The sequence below is a fragment of the Colossoma macropomum genome, unplaced genomic scaffold, assembly GCF_904425465.1.
Source record: "Colossoma macropomum unplaced genomic scaffold, Colossoma_macropomum, whole genome shotgun sequence".
Lineage (NCBI taxonomy): Eukaryota > Metazoa > Chordata > Actinopteri > Characiformes > Serrasalmidae > Colossoma > Colossoma macropomum.
This window is the reverse complement of record NW_023494786.1, coordinates 33,897,500-33,923,900: the sequence shown is the minus strand read 5'-3', so window position 1 is coordinate 33,923,900 and position 26,401 is coordinate 33,897,500. Positions and strand designations below refer to the sequence as shown.

Below are 26,401 nucleotides of genomic sequence, written 5' to 3'. Positions count from 1 at the left end.
GGTGGAATAATCTTATAATATTCTTACAACAGTCTCATAATGAGAGATGTTAGATTTATTGACTACATTTAAGACGTTTACACTTGATAGGATATTATATTTTTTGCAGTACAGTGTTCTATCGGTTACAACAGTATTGCAAAATGAAGAAAAAGTAAAGCAAGCAAGCCCTGAAAAATTGTACTGAATATTTAAATATTGTCAGATTATTCCACTAAAAAGTAGTTCCAGCAGCGTAGAGTGTTGTTGCTTAGCGACCAGTGGTCAGTGGAATGACACAGTTATGGTAACATATTCAAATTGATTCTCTATCAGAGTAATCAGATTGTACAGTAAATCAATTCATGATGCCCATATTAGCAACTCCAGATCTAAGTTGTTTCTTCTTTATGAGAAAAATGAACAGCATTTTCAAAAATTGCCTCCATCATGTACTGAGATAAAGAAAACTACCCCAAAGCTGATATATGTACCTTTTCTCCTCGACCGTCACTGGATTCTCTGAATTAGGAGGTTGTTTAGCAGTTATAACACTAGTCTACATACTACAAGCACACTAACTCTTCTGAAATGACGTCACATGAGAAAAAGTCTGCTAATAAACTTGTTTAATACCAACACCAGTTACTCCTAATGTGCTCTACTGCTGCCAAAGCCTCTTAAGGTCAATCTCAAATCAAAATGGACATTTTTACCATGTTAGTTTATGTACTTGGTCATTTAAAGCACAATCAATTGTGTCGTATCATTCAAACGATGAAATTCTCTTCTCTCTGTAATCTTTGATCGAAGTGTAGTGCCTCTAAATGGCATCTAATGTTTGGCCATGTCACCACAGAGAGTGGACACTAAAAGCCTAGGCTGCTAAATGGCGCTTTGCCTCGTCTATTTCTTAAAAAGTACCTGACTTTCCTCCAAAACAGAGGTAAAAATATATATAAAAATAATATAAAGAAAGATCTGACCTTTCTAATAAATTAAGCACAATAAAGGCCCATTTGTGCTTTCTTTAGAGTGGAGTTTGTATTTTTCTATTTTATTTATACATTATAAAAAAAACCTGCAGCAGCCTTGAACTGTTTAACACTATATTTCAATACACGCCATTATAAATAAGGTGCAGGTACATTTTTCATTAATCAAGGTACAACAGTGTTCCCTTTGTTCCCTCAAAGCTCCAACAGTGGTTTTAAGGTCTGATTGTGAACCTTAAATAAGTTTTTCCGGGTGAAAAGTTCATATTTGTACCTTTTCATAACCGAATGTTTAAACAGAACAGTAAAATAAAAGCCTGGAGACGAGACGGGGTGTGTGGAGTCAGTACAGCTTAGAACATATCATTTCAGTGGATTATGGTTCAGTTATGTTCCCTGACTAAAGGTACTGAGATGGACCCTTGAGGGTTCCACCCCAGTGACCAGAGGGGAACTGACCCAGTGACGGTTATTTCTGAGAGTGCAGTGAGCTAAATTCAGAGGACCTGGTGATGCCCATAGGGGGAAAATATCTGTACAACGAAATGTATCAGCTTTTACGTACCACAGATAGCAGTGATTTTCCAAAACACCATGTATTTTTTTCCATAGCGAAAACCAGCTCAGACCTGGGATTCATAATATAGGCATGATGCTGACTACAGAATGACGACATCAGAGCCACTCATGGCATCATGATGTGTTACGGTTAAGGGATGTCGTTAGGCACAGTTCTTTTTAATGCACCAAAGTTTAAGAAATCAATACTTGCAAAACAATTTTTCTGCCACTCAGTGTGTGTTAAGAGTAGGTCATGGATGCTATAAACAGCACACCAGCTTAATTACTTTTCTTATTAATACAGATTGAAGTTGTTTTGAGGTGGTCATATGTGCGTATATCAAGTATTTTTCATCGGACGACTCTGGTGCTATTCATTTCATAGGTCTGATCAGAGATATACACCTGTATTTGTCACGTTAGTAGTGCAAGACAGAGCGGCTGTGACTCGCAAGTGAGATCCTGGTTGATTTGAATGAATATTTGGCAGCTAACATGCTAATTTATTCACATTTACTGGGTCAGGAGCTCAGACCTCCTCCCCGATGCTCTGAGCATGCTCGTGGATAATGGAAGGTGATGGGAAGCGGTTGTGTGTTTTTATTAGGAAGAGTTTAATGAGATTAAATGGAATTACAGACCGGATTAAGGAGACTTAAGTAGCTATCGGACGTATTCGGCCTGATTAAGAGTTAATGAACGCACTTTAGCTGAAGTAGGCATGCATTAAATGAGAGAAACAGTAAATGGTTCATTCAGAAAAACCCATTTTCACTCTGTTAGGTTCATTCTGTAGCTGTAGATCTGGAGGTGGTGAATTATGTATGACTGCACCAGTGAATTTTCACAGATTTCTCACAGTGAAATCCACTTAACCACCTCTGCCACCCCACCCACCATCCGCCGCCCGCTCTGTCTCTTATGGAGGATACACTTGTTTGGATTCAGATTTTACGGGAATATTAAAGTTTAAACGATGAAATACCTGTGATAAAATAAGAAATTAAATGTAAATAATGAGAATTGTTCAGACTGAACATTAAATTTTGCAAATTTTGTGACTTTTCAAAGTCAAAGTACATAAAAACAGGCAAGGTAAGTTTATTTGTGGAGCACATTTCATTCACAAAGATAATTCGAAGTGCTTTACATAAATAAAAACAAAGCATAAACAACACGAAAAGCATACACAGGAAAATAAAGCCATAAAGCACTTGTTTTTGATGTTTTCATGAACAATGTTGGTCTGAAGTGAACCATGTATTAATCTTCCATTCTCCCTCTCTGTTCCTCTCTCTCTCTCCTCTCTCTCACTGTTCCTCTCTCTCTCCTCTCTCTCCTCTCTCTCTCTCTCTCTATTCCCCTCTCTCTCTCTCTCTCTCTCTCTCTCTCTCTCAGTTGCCGATCGTGGCCTCCTCTATGATCTCTCTGTATTTTTTGGAGCTGACCGATGTTCTCCAGCCGGCTAAAGTGGGGTTCCGTTGTTTTGACCGTTCTCTCAGTATGCCGTACGTGGAGACGGGTGATGAGCTCATCCCGCTGCTCATGCTGCTCAGCCTGGCCTTCGCTGGCCCAGCCGCTTCGGTCAGTAGCTAAAAACGCACACTTTCATCGCACTTCACACTCTCACACTAACTCCTTCTAAATAAGTCCTTCTAAATGCTGCTTGTCTTTTATTCTGTTTATCTTTAAGCTGATTAAATTTGATTAATTTCCTATAATAAACGATAGTGAGTCTTACCTTTTTGTAATGAACAGTTTTGTCTCCTGTTTTGAAATGCATGACTTCAACTGTATGTGCACTCCTGCTGGTGTGGGTTTCCTCACACTCAAATATGCAGAAAGAATGCTATTTATAGCAGCCCTGTATTATTAATAATAATCTGTATGATCATGTAGAAAATTGTACATCTGTACCTGAACATTAAAGTATAAACCTTTTACACGTTTTCCGCAGTTTATATAATGATTTGTTCCACTTATTGAGATTCATCTGCTCAAAAATTTGACATACAGCCCTGTTTAATATGAGTGTGTGAATAGTAACCCAGTTTTTCAGCTCTCATTCTTTTGCACTCATCTGCTGTTTTACTTGATAAGCCAGGTATAAGAACTCTTCAGACAGGCTTACTCTCAGAATGTCTCACTTCGGTGTGTCTGAGGCTAATTTTAGCGCGCTAGGTGTTTAAAGAAGAGAGTGAGGGAAGCGTAGCCTCGGGCAGCTGGAGTGTAAAGTGAGTAACCTGTGATGTTTGTGCGTCTCAGATCATGCTGGGTGAGGCTTTGATGTACTGCATGCAGTCCCGGCTGAAGGCCCGGCCCGGCTGCGAGGCCAGCATCAACGCCGGCGGCTGCAACTTCAACTCATTCTTACGCAGGACTGTCAGATTCGTTGGTAAGCTCGGCTCTTTCATACACTTTTAGCTGCTTGAAACTGCATTTCACCTGTCTTGCATAATGTAAAGCCTTGTGGAGCTTGTTTGGTAATCACCTGCAACCAGCTTATCTTTGTGAAACATTTTTTTTTTAAATAGCCAATTGTAGCATCAATATCAGGTTATTTCCTCTTCCCTTCATATAGGATATTAGATGCAGAATTTAGCATCAAAAACAAATCTCAGGTGGGTTTATGTAGCTAAAACTACAGTATGTTTGGTTTTGTAGTTTTATACTGTGGCATGCGCCCGTCCCCTGGGCCCTGATAACGGCTGCGAGAGCTGGCAGAAAGGTGAGGCCCGAACTCTGATCCCAGACAAAACCCCGCAGAGACAGAAGGGAGAGGATGATATACCTAAGTGAGTGGGGGATGGCACGCAAGTCCCAAGCCCCACCTCCTGGGCACCGCCTCCAGTCCCGCAGCAAGGCTACTTCAATTTGCCTCATGTTCGACCCCGGCGGCTGAGATGCGGAGCGGGGGCGGTAACAGGGAGGCAGAGCAACAAGCTCTCATTCCCTCTCGGGTGCTTGGCCATCCAGGTCAAATGTTAGGCAAACCAAAGTGGCCTAGCTGCGGGACCGTATGTGTTGCCCAGGAGGTGGGGCACCGGACTTTCACGCCATCCCCCACTCCGGGGGGGATCGTTTGGGCTCAAAGTTCGGGCTCCGGCTTCCTGCTGGCTCATGAGGCCATCCCTGGGGCCCTGGGGACGAGCACATGCCACATGTACATATTACAAAAACTAGCTACTAGTAGCTGTTTGGTATAATTGAGAGTAACTCATGCAACACAAATAAGGACAGGAATAGTACAGCTACATAACTTACTAGTTACCTGGCTAACAAGCAACACAGCTGAACTAATTGTTTAACAGTACAAGTGACATGTAGCTAATAAACTGGACACTCAGTATATGGGAGAGTAAGGTCCATTTTAGAACAGCTTCCTACTGAATGTGTCACAGTGTCCTCTGTCTCTCTCTCTCTGTAGGTGTCCATGTGTTTGGTCTGTGTGCCACTGCTCTGGTTACAGATGTTATTCAGCTCTCCACCGGCTACCACACTCCGTTCTTCCTTACTGTTTGCAAACCCAATTACACGTTGCCTGGTGTGGCCTGTGATATAAACCCGTATATCACCCAGGACATCTGCTCAGGACGAGACCAGTACGCCATCCTGTCCGCCAGGTACACACACACAGTCACTATACGCCATCCTGTCCGCCAGGTACACACGCACAGTAACTATACGCCATCCTGTCCGCCAGGTACACACGCACAGTCACTATACGCCATCCTGTCCGCCAGGTACACACGCACAGTAACTATACGCCATCCTGTCCGCCAGGTACACACGCACAGTCACTATACGCCATCCTGTCCGCCAGGTACACACACACAGTCACTATACGCCATCCTGTCCGCCAGGTACACACACACAGTCACTATACGCACAGTAAACGCCATCCTGTCCGCCAGGTACACACGCACAGTCACTATACGCCATCCTGTCCGCCAGGTACACACGCACAGTCACTATACGCCATCCTGTCCGCCAGGTACACACACACAGTCACTATACGCCATCCTGTCCGCCAGGTACACACACAGTCACTATACGCCATCCTGTCCGCCAGGTACACACACAGTCACTATACGCCATCCTGTCCGCCAGGTACACACGCACAGTCACTATACGCCATCCTGTCCGCCAGGTACACACACAGTCACTATACGCCATCCTGTCCGCCAGATACACACACACAGTCACTATACGCCATCCTGTCCGCCAGGTACACACGCACAGTCACTATACGCCATCCTGTCCGCCAGGTACACACACACAGTCACTATACGCCATCCTGTCCGCCAGGTACACACACAGTCACTATACGCCATCCTGTCCGCCAGGTACACACACAGTCACTATACGCCATCCTGTCCGCCAGGTACACACACAGTCACTATACGCCATCCTGTCCGCCAGGTACACACGCACAGTCACTATACGCCATCCTGTCCGCCAGGTACACACGCACAGTCACTATACGCCATCCTGTCCGCCAGGTACACACGCACAGTCACTATACGCCATCCTGTCCGCCAGGTACACACGCACAGTCACTATACGCCATCCTGTCCGCCAGGTACACACACACAGTCACTATACGCCATCCTGTCCGCCAGGTACACACACACAGTCACTATACGCCATCCTGTCCGCCAGGTACACACACAGTCACTATACGCCATCCTGTCCGCCAGGTACACACACAGTCACTATACGCCATCCTGTCCGCCAGGTACACACACACAGTCACTATACGCCATCCTGTCCGCCAGGTACACACACAGTCACTATACGCCATCCTGTCCGCCAGGTACACACACAGTCACTATACGCCATCCTGTCCGCCAGGTACACACACACAGTCACTATACGCCATCCTGTCCACCAGGTACACACAGTCACTATACGCCATCCTGTCCGCCAGGTACACACACAGTCACTATACGCCATCCTGTCCGCCAGATACACACACACAGTCACTATACGCCATCCTGTCCACCAGGTACACACAGTCACTATACACCATCCTGTCCACCAGGTACACACACAGTCACTATACGCCATCCTGTCCGCCAGGTACACACAGTCACTATACGCCACCCCTTTCAATTAAACAGACTGTTTTTGTTACTGTCCCTTTAAGACTGATATTTGTAAAGAGCTCTGTTCTGAGTGGCTGCCCTGTATTTTGCCTTATTCAAAAATAAATCAGGGCTGAAACACTTCTTATAACTTCAGTGTGAGTGGGTGGGGCTAAACTGCTGAGGCTAAACAGCCAGATATTTGTTTTTGTGACATCACAAAAGTGGTAAATTCGAAATGGATTGTTTTTGCAACTTAGTTTCCATATACGGACTGTTTAGATTTTGGGATATGTTTTGAAACTTTTATCACGTTTGCATACTACTATGGGAGGCAAATCCAGCCAAAAAAGAAATTAAAATTAAAACCATAAAATGAAAATGCAAACCTCTTTTTGCCATTTCTTTTTCCAAACATCTGCGCAAATATCCTGCCAAAATTGAAAATGAAATGAAATGCCTTCATTTGCAATTTCATTTTTCACATGAGCGCGAGCCATTTGTGACAAAAATAAAAATAAATGTAAAACACCTATTTTTCATTTCATTTTAGTCGTAATTCTGGTTTTTCATGGCCAAATCTAAAATGAAAAAGCTGATAGAGAAAAGAAAATCCAAGCTTCACTTTGGCTTTTGGCTTCTCTATGAAATGCAGAATACGAGTCAAAACTAAAACCAAAATGCAGCGTTTACATTCTTATTTCTTCTTCACAGCAATCGGCTGCAGATCTGACAAAATGAAAATGAAAATGCAAAACTGATAAATCAACAGCAAAGTGACAGTTTGTGATTCAGTTTTCGGCGTCGACGCGCTTTAAGTGTCAGAATGAAAAGGCAAATGCAAACGAACATCAGCGCCACCTGCTGGACATTTACTTTACATTTTCCACTTTTCGATTTCGTTTTCAAATTGACCAACATGCAAATATATGTTAATTAGCACTAGGCGGGGCTACGGGGTACATTTTGGGACATCCTCAGACCTCCGAGTCAGAACGGCATCATTCCTCAAGCTAAACGACTTCGAGTCTCGAGAAAAACCATCGTCATGTCTCAGATCTGGTGAAACTGAACGTCAGCACAAACACCATCAGAAAAAAACTGGAAATGTTATACTGGCATTTATATCGAGATACATAATAGTTATACAAACCACTATGTGCTCAACCAGGCCTGCGTTTGATCTGACACCTTTTCTCTGAGGCCGTTTGGTCTGACAGCATTTGGTCTGACGTTCAGTTTCACCAGAGTCACAACGATGGTTTTTCTCGAGACTCGAAGTCGTTTAGCTTGAGGAATGATGCCGTTTTGACTCGGAGGTCTGAGGATGTCCCAAAATGTACCCCGTAGCCCCGCCCAGTGCTAATTAACATATATTTGCATGTTGGTCAGTTTGAAAACGAAATCGAAAAGTGGAAAATGTAAAGTAAATGTCCAGCAGGTGGCGCTGATGTTCGTTTGCATTTGCCTTTTAATTTTGACACTTAAAGCGCGTCGACACCAAAAACTGAATCACAAACCGTCACTTTGCTGTTGATTTATCAGTTTTGCATTTTCATTTTCATTTTGTCAGATCTGCAGCCGATTGCTGTGAAGAAGAAATAAGAATGTAAACGCTGCATTTTGGTTTTAGTTTTGACTCGTATTCTGCATTTCATGGAGAAGCCAAAAGCCAAAGTGAAGCTTGGATTTTCTTTTCTCTATCAGCTTTTTCATTTTAGATTTGGCCATGAAAAACCAGAATTACGACTAAAATGAAATGAAAAATAGGTGTTTTACATTTATTTTTATTTTTGTCACAAATGGCTCGCGCTCATGTGAAAAATGAAATTGCAAATGAAGGCATTTCATTTCATTTTCAATTTTGGCAGGATATTTGCGCAGATGTTTGGAAAAAGAAATGGCAAAAGAGGTTTGCATTTTCATTTTATGGTTTTAATTTTAATTTCTTTTTTGGCTGGATTTGCCTCCTATATACTACAACATCAAACTCTTTTATTTTAAAAAAAAGGGAAAAAATGTAGTTTTGATGATGTTATGGATCCTTTGTTATCTTTACTTAACATTACTGCTAGCTGATGTTAGCTTAAGATTTCTGACTGCTAGATAGCTTCATAATTTTGATGCTAAAAGGTACTAAAACATACTAAAGCTTACTAAACAAAGGATCTTTCTGATTGATCTTTTAAAGTGAATTCGAAAGATTTTTATTTATCATGAGTTTAATTTTTAAATTAAAAAAAAAAAACTTTTAATGTCACAACTGCAACATAACGTTAAAAAGTTTTTTAGCCACGCCCCTGCATTTCAGAGCAGGAAGTGGGGCTGCATCCCTGTCCCTCATGGCCACATGGTGAGCAGGTAGATCCCATTGTTTTGAAGTAAATGTGTCCCAAAGTCTGAAAATCAGTGTGGAACATTAAGAATCATCATATTTTCTGCAGTTCAGCACTTTTTAGTGTTTAAGTGAAAAAATGATGATTTTCTGTGTGAACAGCTGTTCAGAGCTGTGTTTGCTGGTCATGAACTGGCTGAGTTTCTGAGCTCAAAATGACCTAAAATTGTCACTGAAACAGTCACAACTGACACATTTGGAAAAGTTTGGTAGAGTTATGGTTGTTTCGGCAGTGATGAAATGTTCAATCATTAGTTTTAATAAAACGATCATAATTGAGGTTTAGAGTCACTCAGAGCAAAAGGATTTTAGTCTAAAGTCCAAGATCAGTTAAAATCCCACGTGTTTCAGCTCTGACTTCAGCAGAAAGACCCAAACACTTCAAATATACTACCGATGTTCTTTTTCACAGAGGTAGTCATTCATGTAGACACTGTTGTTCCTCTTTCTCCCTCTTTTCCTCCTCTGGGCTCTGGTTTTACATGAAACTCTAACAGTCTCAAACTCAGATTCAGTGCTGGGATGTTTGTTTTATTTTCATGTTTCACTGAAACACCTTCCTCTCTCTCTCTCTCTCTCTCTCCCTCTGTTTCTCTGATCAGGAAAACTTTCCCCTCCCAGCATGCAACGCTCTCCGGCTTCGCAGCTGTCTACATATCCGTAAGCATTCTTCTAGATTTCCCTCCGGCACCGGCAGCGAGACATGCGAACAAACCCTCTGTTATTTTTTTATCTGAACTCAGACAAGTGTTGATACTGACATAGCAGCACTGCGTTACAGCATCTGTCTGAATCCTCCACAGCGCCGATCTAATGTACACAATGCCTTTCTTATCCCGCAAGAAGTCGATCAGCCGAGACACATTTGGTGTCGTTAGTTTTAGCAGTGGAGCTACGCAGCTAATGTAGATAACAAGTAATAGAAGCATGTATTTCACCAATTAGCAATATTAACAATATTTAGACACAAAGACAACATATCAAATGTTGAAACTGAGAAATTTTATTGTTTTTGAAAAATATTTGCCCATTTTGAATTTGATGCCAGCAGCACATTCCAAAAAAGTTGGGACGGGGGCCTGTTTACCACTGTGTTTCATCACCTCTTCTTTAACAACACTCTGTAAGTGTTTGGGAACTGAGGAGACACTGCTGTAGTTTAGAAACTGAAATGTTTCCTGTTCTTGTTTGATACAGGATTTCAGCTGCTCAGACAGTTCAGAGTCTCCTTTGTTGTAATTTTCACTTCATAATGCGCCAAATGTTTTCAGTGGTGACAGGTCTGGACTGCAGGCAGGTCAGTTTAGCACCTGGACTCTTTTAATACAGAACGATGCTGCTGTAATACATGCAGAACGTTGTTTGACATTGTCTTGCTGAAATAATCAAGGCCTTCCCTGAAAAAGACGTTGTCTGGATGGCAGCATATGTTGCCAAAACATGTATATATCATTCAGCATTAATGGTGCCTTCACAGATGAGCACGTCACCCATGCCATGTGCACTAATGCCCCCCTAAACCATCATGAATACTGGCTTTTGAACTGTGCACTGATAACAAGCTGAGTGGTCTTTAGCCCGGAGGACACAGCGTCCATGATTTCCAAAACGAATTTCAAATGTTGATTCGTCAGAACACAGGACACTTTTCCACTTCCCTCTCAGTCCATTTTAAATGAGCTCAGGCCCAGAGAAGCTGGCAGCATTTCTGGATCCTGTTTATATTTGGTTTCTTCTTTGCGTTTTAGAGTTTTAATTAGCATTTGTGGATGCAGTGATGAACAGTGTTCACAGACAGTGGTTTTCAGAAGTGTTTCTGAAATTTTCTTTGCTATTTTACATTGAGAAACGTTATTCTTGAATTGTTGCACTATTTGATCGTGCAGTCTTTCACAGAGTGGTGAACCCCTCCTCATCTTTACTTCTGAGAGACTCATTTTATACCCAATCATGTTACTGACCTGTTGTCAATTAACCACCAGGTGTTTTTTTTAGCATTACACAACTTTACCAGTCTTTTGCTGCCCCCGTCCCAACTTTTTTGGAATGTGTTGTTGGCATCAAATTCAAAATGGGCAAATATTTTTATATGTTGTCTTTCTACTATTTTCAATGAAATTAGATTTAAACTGAACTATTACATCTAATGTTATGAGGTTGTTTCAGCAGTTAGCTGTTCCATTTGAAGTCTGTCTGAAAAGTCAAACGTTCTCTTGAATGCTGTATTAAGTGAGCAGCTCTAGCTAAGAATAAGAATGTAGAACGTATTACTGTATTTCAGACAGAGTGCTGGTTTTCTAGTATACAGTCAGTCTGTTGACCCCCAACCCCCAGCACACAGCCTCCCCGCTTACCCCTGCATAACGAGCTCCTCGTTAGTCAGCTTCAGTTAGCTCTGCCTCGTTGACCTCAGTGTAAGAACCCAACTGTTAATTAAGACACCAGCCTCATCTTCATCTTTAATTGACACAGATGAGCAGATGTGGCACATCAGGACTGTGTCAGTGAGCAGTCGTCTCTCAGAGTGAAGACTAGAAAGCTGGTTCACGAAGGATCTAATGTAAACGATGCAAATGACACTGTACGCTACCATTCAACAGTCTGAAATATACAGTATGTATTAGACCTGGGCCACAGTATTAAACACGCACGGTAACGTTGTTGTTACAGGAGATGTTGTAGAGATGCAGATTATCTCTGCTTTACAAGCTCTGCTCACATGGTCATTTTTCTCTGGATCAGATTTGCAGGTTGGCTCTCACATTGGCTGTGTTTACATGCTGGTCAATCTAATTGAATACATTCTGATTATAGGTTAAGACTGAGGTGTTTATTCTCACTCTACTCAACAATCTGATGGAAGATCTCCGTTTACATGAGCACTGCAAGTAATCAGAAACTGAATGACGCGCATGCGTAGAGAACCGCTTAGAGTGTAGACGTTACCATGACAGCGAGCATCACGTGAGTCCAGTCAGAGTGAGATGAGCAGCAGTGAGCAGCGCTTGTGTTTTTAACTGCTTTAAAATGATGTCAGACTCAGGAAAACGTCCTTCACATGTCCTTATTAAAGAAGGCCGAGAGGAGGACGTCGTGTTCTGAGACACATAAGCTGGACGTCTGTCCCACCGCCGTCTTTTAAAGATCAGAGCAGAAACTTCGTCTCCTCTGCAGACCAGTTTCTGCTCCGCCATGTTGAACGGTATAAACTTTCACTATGACGCGACGAACATGATCAGAATGGACTTAAACTTTCCGATAGGGAATGTAATCAGATACAGGCGTTTACACTGACATTATTCTTCTATTTAACGGATTATTTACAGGATTACCCAACTCGTTCAGTTGGAGAGAAACTGTATTCAGAATGGACTCAATCAGACTAGACCGTTCCGATTGAGGTGTTTACATGGACGAATTCTATTCCGATGGAGCTATTAGTCAGATTATTATCGGATTATTAGGCTGCATGTAAACATGTTTATTTAGAAGTTCCGAAATTTTTTCCACCCAAATGTAAGTACCATGAACTGTTCTCACCAAAATACCCCACACAAACTTTGCTCAGTGTGGTAGTTCAGAGGCGTTTGGCAATTTTAGGCTGCAGTTTGAGGAGCAGATGTTGGTATAAAACTTGTAGTGCTCTGTAGCATTAACTCGTTAGCTTGATGCTAATTTAACATAGGGAGAAGCCATTGGGGAGCTAGTAGAAATGATCATCATCAAAGTGGTGGACGAAGAAAGGCTGTTTAGAACGTACAGACTTCTACACTGAGGTTCCACAAAGGTTCGAATTATTGTTTTTATCATTAAACCACTGAATTCCAGTGATGTTAGCTAAGCTAATGTTATACAGTCCTAGCGCAGGACTGAACAGGGACATGGGAAGGTGTTTTAACCCCTTGAATGGCCAGTGCCCCCCATTTCATTACACACTTCTATAACCTAAGAATAACTCAGCCAGTTTGCATCAAAGTCCGTGTAGTTACTGAATAATAAGCTGTAGTATGTAATAAGCCCGAGATTTTAAGGAGTTAAGTTTGGGGTGCTGAAATTTAAGCAGTAGATATGTGACGTGAATTTAGTGACGTCACACAAAATTATTTGCCTTTTTTCTTTCTTTTCTTTTAATTTGGTTTGATAATTTACATCAACCAGTGCGTGTCCTGACTGACGTATCATAAAAAAGTGGCGAGAGACGACAATATAAACAGATAACCGACACATCAAACTGCTGATGCTCACCCTAACTCCTCTGGATAAACCTTTGTGCAAAAGAATAAAGTGACATACAATCAGATTGTTGTTGTGTGGTGTGGTAACCAACTGTGTCACTCGAACAGTTACACACTTGAACCCACACCAGCAGGAGATATAACAAAAAACGAATTTATTAAAAGCATTTTGGGGATCAGAAATGGCCTAAAGCTCTGCACACACTGTCCCTCCTTGCATCTCAAGCTGAATGTGTTTTAGTGCCGCAGCCCAAAGCGGCCAGCAGGGGGCGAGAGAATTTGGATCACTGTAGTGAAAATAAATTGTTAAACAGTGCAGCTACTGCAGGCTTTTAAAATATACAAATAAAAATATAAACATAAAAAATTTCAGTTCCCTATTTATTTTTCAGAAGCTTCATATTTTGTCAACCTTTTAGGCCCCAACAGAAAACACTCTTATTTAGGACGGTTTTAAACTAGATATTATATCATAAAACCAGAAGAAAATGGCGATTACTTAACGACGGATGTGATTTTAGGCTATGAAATATCACGTCATACCCACGTAACGTTCACTGATGGTTAAACACAGGTTTATTATTGAAAGCAATACTTGCAAACTTATAAACTGTGGTGTTTTTGTTGTATCATTTCATCTTATATGTTGTCAGCATGATCTTTTACACAGTGTCTATCTGTAGAACTATTTCATTATAAATTCTGGTGCTGCAGCTTTCGCCCACTCACAGCTGTTTCTGCCATTTATTCTGACCGAGGATTGTGGGTGAGTGAAGGTCTGGAAGGATCCACCAGCCAAGTCCTTCAGATTTTCAGTTTGCGTTTGTCTGCCGCTTTCAAAGTGTCTCACAGAACGAGACGACCTTGTGATGTGATGTAACGGCCGACCGCAGCCGCGAGTCAGACATCCGTTGTGAGCAGAGGCAGGTGTGGGGAAGGAAAAATCCAAAATGAGATCCAACATCTCAGTATAGGGGGGCATATAACGCTCTTATTAGGCCTAAAAATGTGAATAGCTGGTAACAAAATCATCAGCTCTATAACTGCTGATTAACTGGCTGCTAAGTGTTACTTTATTTAGTGATAATTATAGATTACACATTTCCAGAGTGCTTGTATTTGTGTATTATACAGTGGAGGAAATAAGTATTTGATCCCCCACTGATTTTGAAAGTTTGTACTCTGACAAATAATTAAACAGTCTATGATTTTTATGGTAGCTTCATTTTAACAGGGAGAGATGGAATATCAAAAAGAAAATCTAGAAAATTAAATAATATTTAAATAAAAAATAATTTGCATTTCATTGAGGGAAATAAGTATTTGATCCCCTAAAAACCATGACTAATGTTGGCTCCCACAGACCACTGACACACCCTAATCTCAGTGAAGTCGTTACCTGCATGAGAGACACCTGTCCCAAATTGTCACCTGTATAAAAGGCCACCTGCCAACAGACTCAGTGACACTCCAACATCTCCACCATGGGCAAGACTAAAGAGCTGTCTAAAGATGTCAGGGACAGAAACTGTTGACCTATACAAGGCTGGAATGGGCTACAAAGCCATAAGTAAGAAGCTGGATGAGAAGGTGACAACTGTTGGTGCAATTATTCGGAAGTGGAAGAAGTACAACATTACTGTCAATCAACCTAGGCCTGGAGCTCCATGCAAGATATCACCTCGTGGAGTCTCAGAAAGGCTAAAAATCAGCCAAGAACTACACGGGAGGAGCTGGTTAATGATCTCAAGGCAGCTGGGACCACAGTCTCCAAAAAAACCATTGGTAATGCACTGAGACGTAATGGTTTAAAATCCTGCAGTGCACGCCAGGTTCCTCTGCTCAAGAAGGCTCACGTCCAGGCCCACCTCAAGTTTGCCAATGAACATATTAATGACTCCAAGAGAGACTGGGAGAAGGTGCTGTGGTCAGGTGAGACCAAAATTGAGCTCTTTGGCCTCAACTCAACTCGACGTGTTTGGAGGAAGAAAAACACAGAATATGACCCTAAGAACACCATCCCCACCGTCAAGCATGGTGGTGGAAGTATTATGTTTTGGGCACAGGCCAACTTCACCGCATCGACGGGAAGATGAACGGGGCCATGTATCGCAAAATCCTGGGTGACAACCTCCTTGCCTCCGCCAGGGCACTGAAAATGGGTCGTGGATGGGTCTTCCAGCACAACAACGACCCAAAACATACAGCCAAGGAAACAAAGGAGTGGCTCCATAAGAAGCATATCAAGGTCATGGAATGGCCTAGCCAGTCTCCTGACCTCAATCCCATAGAAAATCTATGGAGAGAGCTGAAGCTTCGCGTTTCCAAATGCATGCCTAAAAACCTTAAGGATTTGGAGATGATCTGCAGAGAGGAGTGGCCCAAAATTACTCCTGAAGTGCAAACCTTATAAAAGACTACAAGAAACGTCTGACTGCTGTGCTTGCCAACAAGGGTTTTGCCACCAAGTATTAAATGATGTTTTACTAGGGGGTCAAATATTTACTTCCTTCAATGAAATTCAAATTAATTTTTATTTCTCATTTCATGTGATTTTCTCAGTTTTTCTTTTGATATTCTATGTGTCACTGTTAAAATAAAGCTGGCATGAAATTATGAGACGTTTCATTTATTTTTTTTGTATTAAAACTTTTAAAGTCAGTGGGGGATCAAATACTTATTTCCTCCACTGTATATCATAATCTTTTGCATAAAACTTGTCTATTATAATGACCTTATCAGTGCAACGCAATGCACAACACTATAGTTGCCAGACAGTATGTTCTTTTTCTTCTTCTTCCTCTTCGTCATATTTTTCTGCCACATTTTGTCTGTAACTCGTCCTGCAGTTTGTGAGAAATCGGTACCGTTCCAACTCCAGAATGTTTGCTTCATCAGGAATGGATCAGCAACGGTGTGCTTGCGTACAGGTTTTTGGACGTGCAATTTTTGTACAACTCTCAACAAATGGCCGATAGGAAATGAATGGTAAAAGTGAATGTGCATTACACTTACAGAACAATAATAGCAGCACACTAGCAACCATCTGGGACACCCTCGCAACCATCTAGCAACACCCTAGCAACCACTTGAAATACCATAGCAACCACATAGCAACACGCTAGCAATCATCTGGGACACCATCACAACCATCTTGCAACACCCTAGCAACCACTTGAAATACCATAGCAACCACATGGCAATACGCTAGCAACCATCTGGGATACCATCGCAACCATCTGGCAACACCCTAGCAACCACTTGAAATAGCATAGCAACCACATAGCAACACGCTAGCAACCATCTGGGACACCATCGCAACCATCTGGCAACACCCTAGCAACCACTTGAAATACCATAGCAACCACATAGCAACACGCTAGCAACCATCTGGGATACCATCGCAACCATCTGGCAACAAACTAGCAACCACTTGAAACACCCCAGCTTGCGTCTTTATGGAATACTATAGTAAATGTCTAGCAACATCCTAGCAATCAGCTGGGATGCCATAGCAATCACCTAACAACACCCTAGTAATCACCTGGGACACCATAGCAACCACCTCAGATACCATATATTGCACTATATGGGGAGCAGGGAGAGATTCAGTCTCAGTCTAGCAGGTTAGGTATTAACCGTGTTAATAAGCACACATCATTCGAATGTGTATAGAACTATGAACATTCAAAGAACCCTCTGCATGATTAATGGGTTCTTTGCATCATGAAAGGGTTCTTCAGATTTGTAGAGAATGTGCTGTAGATGAATGAAAATTAATAAATAAAATTATGAACGTTGAAAATTAGCATAATAGCTCGCCTTTAAAGTACACAGCTGGACCTTAAAAGCACTGTTGGACGTTTGCGGGTGCTTTTACAGCGTTTCTGCCTTTAGGAGTGAGAAACGTACCTGTACAGTATCTTTATTCTGACAGTGAGGTTTTGCTGATAGAGAGTGGAGGTGCTCTCAGTGCAGTAACCGTGTTTCCTCCTCTGTCCTGCAGATGTATTTTAACTCCACCATCTCAGACAGCACTAAGCTGCTGAAGCCTGTACTGGTGTTTGCCTTCGCTATCGCAGCCGCCCTGGCCAGCCTGACGCAGATCACGCAGTACCGCAGCCACCCCATCGACGTCTACGTGGGCTTCGTCATCGGAGCCGGAATCGCCGTGTATCTGGTACGACACCCACCTAGACAACCACAGCTCTGATTACAGTAGCTCTCCTTTTACAGGCCTTCTGCTTAACCAGCTAAGTGAAGGACACCAAAGTACTAGATCATTATTTTGTGTAGCAGGATGGTAAGTTCCAAACTACATCACAGTGCTGTTTAATTATCTGGGGTAAAAGGTACCAGTGAGGTGAAATTGCACGTTTTGCTCATTTTCTGTGTGAAAACAAGTCAACACATCCAGTTAGCAGTTTCATGCAAATGTTGATGCACAGTGATTTTACTAAGTGATCTCACTGTGTTGGTAGATCTTTTTGCTTATTTTAAGAAACATGCTTGAAACAAGCAACATTAACTGCCACTATCATGAGATACTTTCACTAGAAATAATGTAAATTAATCTTATAATATTCCCAAAATGAGAAATATTAGATACTTAGACAAGATTTAAGATGATTTCACTTGCTAAGATGTTATTTCTTGCACTGTATGACACACTGTTATCTATAAACATGGACTACACTGCAAAAAATAAGACCTTAGTGAGTGTAAACATCTAAAATGTATTCAATAAATCTACTATTTCTCATTATGAGACAGTTGTAAGAATATTGTGAGATTATTTAACTTATTTCTCGATATTTTAACTAAATAAAGCAGGTTTATCTTATAAAAGTCTCTTATTTCATTGTCAGATCATGTTACTTGTTTTAATCATCATTTCCTGAAATGAGCAAAATTATCTTCATTATTTGCACAGTTTCTATTTACTTACTGAGTTTAATACATTGGAAAAAATAAATAAATAAAGCAAAACGTGGATAACTGGCATGGCTGGCAGCAGACGGGTGGCTTGTGTGCAGCTGTGGTTAGCCAATGAGCTAACATAGCAGTTATCTAGTTGGCTTACACACCAACCATAAACAGTAAAACTACAGAAGATACACTGAAAAGGTATATTAGCAAGTGAAAACATCTTAAATGTAGTCAGTAAATCTAATATTTCTCATTATGAGTCGGTTGTGAGAATATTATAAGATTATTCCACCTGTTTCTGTACATTTTTACTTGTTTTAAGTGATTTTATCTGGTGAAAGTGTCTTATTCCATTGGCAGATTAGTTTACTCGTTTTGAAAAATAATGAAGATAATTTTGCTCATTTCAAGAAATAATGATTAAAACAAGAAACATGATCTGCCAATGAAATAAGACACTTTTATAAAATAAAACCGTTTAAAACCAAGTAAAAACATCTAGAAATAAGTTAAATAATCTCACAATATTCTTACAACAGTCTCATAATGAGAAATAGTAGATAAATAGACTACATTTAAGATGTTTATACTTGCTGAAATATCATTTCTTGCAGTGTAATTATACAGTCTCCTGACAGACTGTGTATCATACAGTCTCTAACGGGTTTATTTATAGTCAGTGGGGAAGAAATGTTTAAAACTTTGTGCTTTTACGCTGCTAAAATTAAAGCTTTCTAAATTTTGGATCCTCGGTGCTGCTTGATGAAGCCCCACCCCTTAAAAGGTCAACGTAGCCATTATTGCAGAAACGTTATGGGTTAAAGATGTTAATTTACATGTCAAAGTTCCCCAAAGTTAAACTCGAACACACAATTTCACATGCAAGGTTTATTTGCTTCTGAAGTTTGGAACGTGAAATCGCAAATTCCATTCAAACGAGTGCAATTTCGCTTAATTTCACTCAAATCATCACACAATCGCCTCAGACTGTGTGGAGTCAGTCAGTAATCTCTAATAGACTCTATTACATTGTTTATCACTGCAAAAAAAATCTTAAGTGATTTTACTAAGTGATCTCACTGTGTTGGTAGATCTTTTTGCTTATTTTAAGAAACATGCTTAAAAACAAGCAACATTAACTGCCACTATCATGAGATATTTTTACTAGAAATAATGTAAATTAATCTTATAATATTCCCAAAATGAGAAATATTAGATACTTGATTTCACTTGCTAAGATGTTATTTCTTGCACTGTATGACACACTGTTACCTATAAACATCGACTACACTGCAAAAAATAAGATCTTAGTGAGTGTAAACATCTAAAATGTATTCAATAAATCTACTATTTCTCATTATGAGACTGTCGTAAGAATATTGTGAGATTATTTAACTTATTTCTCGATATTTTAACTAAATAAAGCAGTTTTATCTTATAAAAGTCTCTTATTTCATTGTCAGATCATGTTACTTGTTTTAATCCTAATTTCCTGAAATGAGCAAAATTATCTTCATTAATTCTCTAAACAAGTAAACTAATCTGCCAATGGAATAAGACACTTTCACCAGATAAAATCACTTAAAACAAGTAAAAATGTACAGAAACAGGTGGAATAATCTTATAAAATTCTGACAACAGCCTCATAATGAGAGATATTAGATTTCTTAACTACATTTGAGATGTTTTCACTTGTTAAGATATTATTTTTTGCACTGTTATCTCTAAACATGGACTAAAGTATATGAGCATAGCTGAAAACAGTAGCAGCTGCCATCCAGAAGCCTGACTTTTGTCCATATGTTCATCCAGCCAATTCTATTAGACATGACTTTGACACAGTTTGAGGCAACCCAGTTAGCAAAATTTGTCTGACCCACGTGTGGACCACATTCCTGTGTTTGTTCTGGTCCAGTGTACGGGCTGGGTCCTTGACCCAGATCTGGCCCGCATACTGCATAAGTCAGTAGAACTAATGGATGTGGCCCAAATCTGGCCCAACTACATTGTTGATCCACATTCATGCCAGAGTTGGTCCACAAACAAAGTTGTCCAGGATCTGGCCCACATGCCCAACATCTGCCCAGTAGTCAACCAACACTCACGTAGGAAAGCTGGAATTGACCCAGAATGGTCTGCTGTCAGGGAAGTGTGTGATGATCTAGGCATGCAGTTAGCACCATGCTAATTGGTAGCTACATTAGCCCTGTAGCTCCAGTGCAAACCTCAGACACTAAGCATGTCTCAGCTGCGTTTGGGGGAAGAGGTAAAGTGTGAAATTGTGACTTTTTTCCCTTAAAGTTTTCTGTTTTAACGCTGTTTTAGCGGTATGGATGCGGATCTGTGCCCACGGTTCCCCAACCGTTTCGTTCATCTTTTTGGTTCTAATTACTGCTGATGTGGTTGAGTCTCTGGCCTGCCTGCTGAGATTCTGGGTCAGACGCTCAGCCTCAGATTTATTTCTGCCTTTTCTCGCTGTGTTTTCTAAGCCATCTACTGCAGCTCTATATATAGGATTCTGTTCTGTTACAGAGAGAAATCTTCCCCGACTCGCCGGGAACAATTTCACAGCTCTTTTCTCTCTCTCTCTCTCTCTCTCTCTCTCTCGCTCTCTCTCTCTCTCTCTCTCTCTATCGCTCTTTCACACAATCTCGCTTTCTCTCTTTTTTTATCTCTGTCATTTCTTCACTCAGACACCTTTCTGTGACATGTTGTTATTTCTTCTTCCCAGAATGCACTATCGTGGATAGATTCATAGATAGACTCCTGCTTGTGTTTGAGTTGGAAATGAATTCTTGGAAGTGTCAGACGGTGTAACAGTTAGAGTGCAGGTGATCGTGAATAACACCGTCTTCTGCCTTCATGTCTGAGTTAATACTCTTGTTTTGCTTTTGGATGCTGTTCAAATCTAATCACATAATTCTCTATTAATTACGTGGTTCAGAGAGTGAACATTTACATTTGATTTACATGTTGAATCCACACACTTGTGGCTTTGTTCATTTGTTTCAAGGTCAAAAACTTTATAGTAAAAATGTATAGTAATTTTATAGAAATAGAAATTGTTTTTTTATAATTCCTGATTATGCAGTGATCAATCTTAAGACCTAGTGTTGTGTCTACGCTGAATTGTTCAATAACTACTTTTAATTATTCAAAAACTACTATCAAATTTTAGTATCTACTATGAATTATTCAGTATCTGCTATGAATTATTCAGTACCTACTATGAATTATTCAGTATCTACTATGAATTATTCATTATCTACTATGAATTATTCAGTATCTGCTATGAATTATTCAGTATCTGCTATGAATTATTCAGTACCTACTATGAATTATTCAGTATCTACTATGAATTATTCAGTATCTACTATGAATAATTCATTAACTACTACAAATCATTAAGTATCTACTCTAATTTATTCAGTGTCAGTTATGAATTATTTGCTTTTATTAGCCAAGGCCTGTTTTGTTTATTTATTTGTATATATTTTAATACTCACTTTAAAGTTAGTAGTTCATCCTGCTGTAACTTACTAATTTCCTGCCAGTCTTACCTGTTGTGTTATCTATTGTGTTATAGGCTCTGTACGCTGTTGGAAACTTCAAGCCATCTGATGACTCTCCTCCTCGGCCGGTGAAGCAGCAGGTCCGCCCGCCGAGGAAGGACGCCCTGCGCGCTCTGACCCAGCGCGGTCACGACTCCGTCTACCAGAAAGCCCACACGTCCGAGAGTAACGACGAGCTGGCCATGGCTCCGCCCCACGTGGCGGGTCTGAACCGAAAGGTGCGGCGAGAGAAGGCATCTATGGGCAGTCTGAAGAGAGCGAGCGCAGACGTGGAGCTCCTGGCCCCCCGCAGCCCGATGGCCAAAGAAACCATGCTGACCTTCAGCAACACACTGCCTAGAGCCAGCGCTAACGCCGCAGAGGAACCAGCCCAGCGTCACATGACCTTCCATGTAGGGCTGGACAATATGTCCAAAAGTCTTCTCACTAATAGAAGTAATGCTTATACATAACATTCAGAATCAATAGTGGTGGATCATCAAAACTCACCTTTGCAGTAATTGCAATAATGCTAATTTCTGCTAGCGCCCACATGGGGTTTCTAGTGGTATGTTAGCACTAAGCTAATGCTGGAGGACTTGAATATTTTATTCATTGTTCTAGATCAGAGGTCACTAATAGGCGGACCGCGGTACGGGTCCGGACCCAGACGTCGCCCTATCCGGACCCGGGCCTATAATCGATAAACTATTGAGAATTATTTCATTTTGACGGAGTATTTCTATTAGACAGCAGCACCTTTCTAGCATTTACGGTACGGATTTAGCGGCCCCGGACACTCACACACCAATCGCGTGCGTTATAAAAATCACTTGAGACGCTACTCATCCAATCAGATCTGTGCCTTACGATGAGCGCGGCGACTCGAGTGAGTGACGCGCACACAGGGGAGATAAGAGTCGAGATAAGAGTCGAGTGAGAGGAAAGCCAGTTAAAATGGCGTGATCTAAAAAAGTGGTAGGGGAGTGGGTGGGGGGGGATACAAGAGTCAAAGAAAGAGAAAAGATGGTGTTGAAGCGGTTCAGCTGTTAGGATGTGAGACGGTTTATTATAAATTGGTTCATATTGTTAAGATGTGAAACTGAGTTAACAAAAATGATGAAAAAGTGCAACTCAAACTACACTTCCTACTTTTTCTAAAATTAAGCTGCACATTTTTTCAAAAGTTTTATTTTTTATTTTTTAAATGCAGCCCTTGTTTTTACCTGAAGTGAGAAAAGAACATTTATTTGGAGTATTTGTTATTGTTCCAGTTCAGTGTGAAAACTGACAGTAAATATTGTTAAAATATAATTAAATTGTACTTTTATTTGATTTGACATTCAGTTGCTAACTACTGATTTGCTGCTGATATAACTACTAGGCCAATTCAATATATATTTTATGCCACTGAATCATAGTTGTGATGTTCCGGACCTTTGCTTGAGGCAATTTTCTTTAACTGGACCTTTTTGAATTTTAATTGAATACCCCCGTTCTAGATTAAACACAGACATCTAAAGCTTGTAACAAACATTCATATATTGTCGCTGTTGAAGAAAAACATGTTTCTCCATTGTATTTTATTTTTCTGCAGCATTTGAACATGGCAGCTGTTCTTTACATTGCATGAAAATGTAATGTTGAATGGACCAATAGACATGCTCTAAAATTACTCAGAGTAAAACTCTTTTTACATTAATTTACATTAAAGTTAAGAATGTTTTTGCCTTCTGCTGAACAGTAACTATTCTGGAGATACTTGTTTCTCGTTGGACAGCGACAACATATCTGAGCTTGTATGTGTCAGTTTTTCAGTGACTCTTTCAGTGAAGAGCTCTGACATAGAGCTGCTGCTGCTGTTTTACATTCCTAACAACTGACCAAAACACTGCTTATACTACAGGTCATATTCACAGACAGGTGCATATCTAGGACTTCTAGAACGTTTTTGGTCCCATTGTAAATCAGAGCGTGATTAGTTGGTTCCTCTGTCACTTCCTAATTATGTTGGTAGTGAATATAATGTGTAAGGCCTTCAGTCCAGCTCCTGAAGTCCTAACCAATAGGAGTGCAGCTCAGCTGTATCTAACTAGATGCCACAGAGAAAACAATCCTGAATGGACAATTTTCCACTAAGCGTTTCAAGATTTTAACTCATTTGTTTTGATCTAAACCTTAACAGTGAAATAAGAGTATTATTGACTTTTTTGGGGTTCCAGAGATCATTAGGTCTTCTCTTGAGGGCTCCTGGCTGATATGTACCTGCTCATATCTCCAAAACAGTGGCTTTGTTCAAATAAAAACTGCTTTAAACATCTCTGATTAAAAGAATGCATAACTTTTCACGTAGGTAAACGGTACAGTAACGGAAATGATCTACACAGTTAAAAGAAAAAATGACATTAAAAGGTTTTCTTACAACAGCAACCTACACCTAGCAACTCCTGATTCACAGTCTGAATAGTGTTTACAAACACTGAAAAAACAAGAGGCTCATTTTGGTCTAGCATATAAAAATAGATATACATTAGATATACAAAGTGAACTTTTTATTTAATACAGAAAACTGAGTATATACACAAGTAGCTAGCCAGCTTTAATCTCCAGCTGCTGTTGCAAGAGAATAGTTAGACTTCTTCAGTCCCCCCCAGTCACGTACAAGACACACAACACAATATAGTGTGGCAAGGAGCAACTGTTCAGAGTTTAAGCTCTTGCTGCTAATACTGAATGGGATAATCATTTTATCACAAAATACTTAAAGTTTCAAAATTATTATAAGTGGAAAAGATGATGTAGATTAACTGTTTTTATCATTTTATCATCCAGGCCTACTTCCATGCTCCTGTGGATCCACAGCGCTCCAAGCAACTGGTGTCAGAGTGGAAGCAGAAGTCTGTGGAGATGCGGAGTCTTAGCCTGAGGGATGACGACGAGCAGGGCAGCGCCGTGGACGAAGCAGAGGAAGAAACGGAAGCCGAATCCAAGGAAGAGCTGGACATGGGCGCAGCGTCTTCTTCCCTGTACTCAGCCATGCAAGCCAGTAGAGGGGCAACAGCAGCACCACCAGGAGGCACCAAAGTGACAATGCCACAGAGGCCTGGTGCTCCACAGCTGGTTCACATCCCAGAGGAAGCCTCCAGACCTCCACCAGTGTCTCCGAAGAGCGCCACCACCAGGGCCAAGTGGCTGTCCATGACGGAGAAAGGATTACCGGTGCCTGCAGCCACTCCAGAGCCGCCGAGGCTTCCTAACCAGCCGAGGATTGTCCAGGTTGTTGCCATGGCCAAGCAGCAGGCCAGCCAGATCACTGCGGTCAACATATCGAAGTCTTCTGAAACAGCCTCATCCTGCGGTACGTCCAGCACGGGATCCGAGTCACCGTACTATCGGGACGGCTCCAGCATTGTTACGGTAGACGCTCATGCGCCTCATCACCCGGTGGTGCGACTGTCTTCCACAGGTGGAAACACCTGGGACTGGAGGAGCAGCACCAACGGGAGCACCGAGATCCATGAGACCAGCCGTACGTTGCCCCGGCAGGATTACCGGCCGATCAAAATGGACGAGTCCAGCCAGGGTCCGCTTCCACCCCCACCACATCCGGACCTGTTGCTGGACAGCCACAGCCACCGCAAATCCTCAATTTCAGCCAAGGAATGGGAGCCAGGGCAGCCCCATCCAGAGCCAGACCACTTCTTCAAGAACTTACAGACTGACCGGCGGTTTAAGGACGGAGGCCTATAGAGTGGAATGGTGGACAAAACTCTTTTTTTCTATCTCTATTAATTGGGAATACAGTGTTGTGAGTTTGGGAGATGGGAGAAGGAAGACTGCTCTCGACCATCTGGGGTGGATCAGATGGAGGTTTGTAGAGCAGAACTGGAGACGAAACTCTTGTTTTCTACAGCACAGTGGTCACCAACCCTGTTTCTGAAGATCTGCTTGCCTGCAAGGTTTAAGCTCCAGTCTTTATCCACCACACCTGATCCAACCAATACAGTATATATACAGTTTATATCACCGTACCTACATTTATAGTCGGTTATTCATTCAGCCTAATGAGAAACTCTAGAACAGACTCGGTTTATATCACAATACCTACATTTAGAGTCGGTTATTCATTCAGCCTAATGAGAAACTCTAGAACAGACTCGGTTTATATCACAATACCTACATTTAGAGTCGGTTGTTCATTCAGCCTAATGAGAAACTGTAGAACAGACTCGGTTTATATCACAATACCTACATTTAGAGTCGGTTATTCATTCAGCCTAACGAGAAACTGTAGAACAGACTCAGTTTATATCACAATACCTACATTTAGTCAGTTATTCATTCAGCCTAACGAGAAACTGTAGAACAGACTCGGTTTATATCACAATACCTACATTTAGAGTCAGTTATTCATTCAGCCTAACGAGAAACTGTAGAACAGACTCAGTTTATATCACAATACCTACATTTAGAGTCGGTTATTCATTCAGCCTAACGAGAAACTGTAGAACAGACTCAGTTTATATCACAATACCTACATTTAGAGTCGGTTATTCATTCAGCCTAACGAGAAACTGTAGAACAGACTCAGTTTATATCACAATACCTACATTTAGAGTCGGTTATTCATTCAGCCTAACGAGAAACTGTAGAACAGACTCAGTTTATA

General features: G+C 41.1%; 1 protein-coding gene across 1 annotated transcript in view; it reads left to right on the top strand.

Annotated features, from left to right (window-relative positions):
- The window catches only part of plppr3a (phospholipid phosphatase related 3a), a 42,187-nt gene extending 16,328 nt beyond the window's left edge, over positions 1-25,859 (top strand). The window contains exons 3-9 of the mRNA XM_036565416.1: positions 2,934-3,119; positions 3,801-3,930; positions 4,963-5,158; positions 9,620-9,677; positions 17,259-17,432; positions 21,768-22,145; positions 24,565-25,859. Of these exons, the coding sequence (XP_036421309.1) occupies positions 2,934-3,119; positions 3,801-3,930; positions 4,963-5,158; positions 9,620-9,677; positions 17,259-17,432; positions 21,768-22,145; positions 24,565-25,482 (2,040 nt within the window). The 3' untranslated portion in view covers positions 25,483-25,859. The remainder of the gene's footprint in view (positions 1-2,933; positions 3,120-3,800; positions 3,931-4,962; positions 5,159-9,619; positions 9,678-17,258; positions 17,433-21,767; positions 22,146-24,564) is intronic.
- The last annotated feature ends 542 nt before the right edge of the window (positions 25,860-26,401 follow it).